Below are 3,338 nucleotides of genomic sequence, written 5' to 3'. Positions count from 1 at the left end.
GTAGCAACTTTTTAGTTTCCACTGCAAGACAACACATAATAAGACAGCCGCGCCGCCCACATGTGTGGTACTTTGGTGGACAAACAACAGGTTCTTGCAGTCAAAGCAATATATGACAAGTTACCACAGTCAAAACAACACGATGACAAGTTATTGCGGTCAAAACCATACATCAGCAGCTGCATTGTCTTCTACAGTCAATACCTTGCACGAGCGAAAGACTGCGGTTTTTTCGAACCTGTTCAACACCGTAAGCGGTGGATATCACCATCTTATTACAGTCACTACCCCCTAAAGTTGACGTGGAAAACTCTGAATTTACCATAAGGTTAGACGGATCAGTCCAGTTATATTGAGCAGTCTGAAGCAGTCCAGTTATATTGAGCAGTCTGAATCAGTCCAGTAATGGCAATGACCTGCTGTAATGGCAATGACCTGCTGTGCTGGGATGAATACCAAGTCTGAATCAGTCCAGTCATATTGAGCAGCTGGGAAACTCAAGCTACTAGCTTCAGAGGACATGGAGGCAATGAACACATACGACTTCCGCACCGCAACCCCTTCAGTGATAGCATTTCCTTCAGTTTCCTCCTGTGCAAGACAACACATAACAAGACAGCCGCGACACCTGCACGTGTGGCGCTTTGGTGGAAAAACAACATTTTGTCTCAGTCAAGGCAATATATGACAAGTTACCACGGTCCAAACAATACGATGACAAGTTATCACGGTCAAAACCATACATCAGCAGCTGCATTATCTTCTTCAGTCTATACCTTACACGAGCGAAAGACTGCGGTTTTTCGAACCTGCTCATCATCTTATTACAGTCACTAACCCCTAAAGTTGACATGGAAAAGGCGTATCTCTGAATTTCCCATAAGGTTAGACAGACCCATACAACACACGGACTGAACTAGAGAGAGGGAAAGAACAGCTAACATCTACAGAAGAGATAGCACGATATTTCGAGTACACAGAACTAGCAGAGTGCCAGGGACTTGCCCCGGCCACAAATGCACAGTACTGCTAGGATCACACTGCCAACGAATTATATGTGTATGTTTGTCACACGCCAATCAGTATCATTCTCCACCCTACATGCCGTTGAACTGTCGAAAACATAAATATTACAGTGAGATTTCCATCGTTATGCCCACGAGCATAAGTATATGCCAGATTATGCAAAGCAAAAAAGCCTAATAGCCGGAGTCAGGCATGACGTGATGGAATACATTTTGATATCAACTTGAGAGAAGGAAGTGCATATTACCGATGATCCAGGCTGCCCATTCAGTGCACCCACTTTCTTTCCAGCCTGCTCAGATTTCGAACCCTTTGACGTGTCACCCTAGAAGACAATGAATGAAGAGTAAATTCAGGAAACTTGAACCTAAGATAATGAATCGCCGAAACATGGAAGATCAGTAATGCAATGAATATACCTCCATCTTCAGAGCCATCAAGGGTCATCATCATTCATGGAAGAAGAGTAAAAAAAACTCATCAGCACAAAAGTTATTTCGTGTAAAATATAGTAATACTGTAATTCTATTGGTAAGGAGGAGTTTGCAGAACCATGTATACTAGAGAAAAAACAAGAAAATCCTGAGTTTGGTCTAAATATTTCACCAAGAAGGTAACATAGTGCGTACGCAGTTCTGGCTGCACATTCACTTTCAGTTGAATAAGAATATAGCACATTTTGTTCAACCATGGTAAATCTACCAATAACGATTTGACATTAGCCGTCACAGACTCGTAGCTTAATGAAGGCAAAACTGAGGGACTATCATCTTTTACATTACAGTCTTTGTTAACCTGCATCACCCTGATTCTTTCAGTCGCAAAACTAGGACAAATTTCTAAGAAGTTGGTTCGTCTTATTCATCATTAATAATAAGTAAAGGGGAAATTCCACTCTAATGATGCATACTTCGGACTCTTAGGACGTTTAGTTTGCAGAAAATCTTCAACTACCCTGCTGTTGACAACTCCATCAGGCATTCATCGACACGGTGAGTACGGGACCCATGTGAGTGACATCCTAACTAAAGTCAATGCCTTGATGAGCACAGTGACAGCAGACGCGATTCAGGGGCATCCTCTTGCCTGCCTATCAGGGGCCTAGGAACCATATCACTGCAGCTAAATATCGCAAATACAGTGCCCCTAGGCGAAATTCAGAGTTCCCCAACACCAATACTGTACCCACCAAACCTTCTTCTCACACCAAATTCAGAATTCCTCTCACAAGCAGCACATGCGTAGCACAAGCAGCACAAGAAGAGGGGAACGAATGAATGAATGAATATCACCTCCCGGTAGAGCTTGAGGTAGAGCTTGAGGGGCTCGACGTAGTCCTCGAAGCCGAGCGTGCCCATGGACCAGATCAGGTCGTCGCCGTTGATGGTCTTGCGCTTCTCCTTCATGCACTTGTCGCTGGCCCTGCGGCGCCCGGGATCAGAGACTAGTGAGCTCGTGCTAAGCAAGCTGGAGCGGATCAGAGGGGGGGAGAGGGAGGCGAGGGGCGGAGACTGACTCGCTGGTGATGAAGCTGATGAACTCGGAGACGCACTCCTGGATGGACTCCTTGGCGTCCTTGGCGATCTTGCCGTTCTCCGGCACGCCGCGCCGCATGATGCGCCCGATGTTGGCGATCGGCAGGAACCGCTCCTGCTCCTTCGCCCCGCCGCTCTCCGGCGTGCCCACCGCCTCCGACATCGCCGGGCCTGCGCCTGCACGGCGGCGGCATGGAAACGAGTGAGAGGCCGGCGGCGAGGTGGCGAAAAGGGAAAGCTTTTGTGTTTCGGGGGGAGAAGAGAGGCAGCGGCGCTTACCTAATTTGGTGGGAGATGGACGGAGATGGCGGAGGGGATCAGCGCCGTTGGTTGGTGCGGGAGGAGGGCGCGGCCGGCCGCCGGATCTGGAGCTGAAGTTGGTGGAGGGCGGGCGTTGTGCTCCGCGCGAGACGGGAACAGAGGAGGGGAAGGCTCCGGAGCCTTGTCGTCCGATCTACCAACAAGGGCCTGCCGCTAACCGTCCGATTTCTTAGCTTTATTAAAAAATGCATTTGTTTGTTGTGGGTTTCTAGAATCTTTGATTAAACAAGGTTGGTTACCACAATATCTTTGTTTTTTCTCTTAAAAAATATCTTTGTTTAAAAAAAAGAGGAAATTTCATCCTGTACTCGGAAGTCACAACAAACTTGTTGACCACAATATCTTTGTTTTTTCTTATAAGAAAACAATATCTTTGTTTTTTCTTAAACGAACAATATCCTTGTTTTTTAAAAAGGAAATCTCATCCTATAGTCACAACAAACATGTTGGTAAATA

General features: G+C 46.4%; 1 protein-coding gene across 1 annotated transcript; it reads right to left on the bottom strand.

Annotated features, from left to right (window-relative positions):
* Positions 1–722: 722 nt before the first annotated feature.
* LOC119349653 (nuclear transcription factor Y subunit B-4-like) lies at positions 723–3,028 on the bottom strand. The gene is made up of 6 exons (XM_037617735.1): positions 2,841–3,028; positions 2,543–2,738; positions 2,319–2,448; positions 1,446–1,451; positions 1,274–1,351; positions 723–1,112 (listed from the first exon to the last, which is right to left on the bottom strand). Exons 2-6 carry the CDS (start codon positions 2,722–2,724, stop codon positions 1,098–1,100), a joined length of 411 nt encoding a protein of 136 aa, XP_037473632.1. The 5' UTR covers positions 2,725–2,738; positions 2,841–3,028; the 3' UTR covers positions 723–1,097.
* Between the last annotated feature and the right edge of the window lie 310 nt (positions 3,029–3,338).

Source organism: Triticum dicoccoides, chromosome 1B (assembly GCF_002162155.2).
Source record: "Triticum dicoccoides isolate Atlit2015 ecotype Zavitan chromosome 1B, WEW_v2.0, whole genome shotgun sequence".
Lineage (NCBI taxonomy): Eukaryota > Viridiplantae > Streptophyta > Magnoliopsida > Poales > Poaceae > Triticum > Triticum dicoccoides.
The sequence above is the reverse complement of the archived record's forward strand: the minus strand, read 5'-3'. Positions and strand labels throughout refer to the sequence as shown.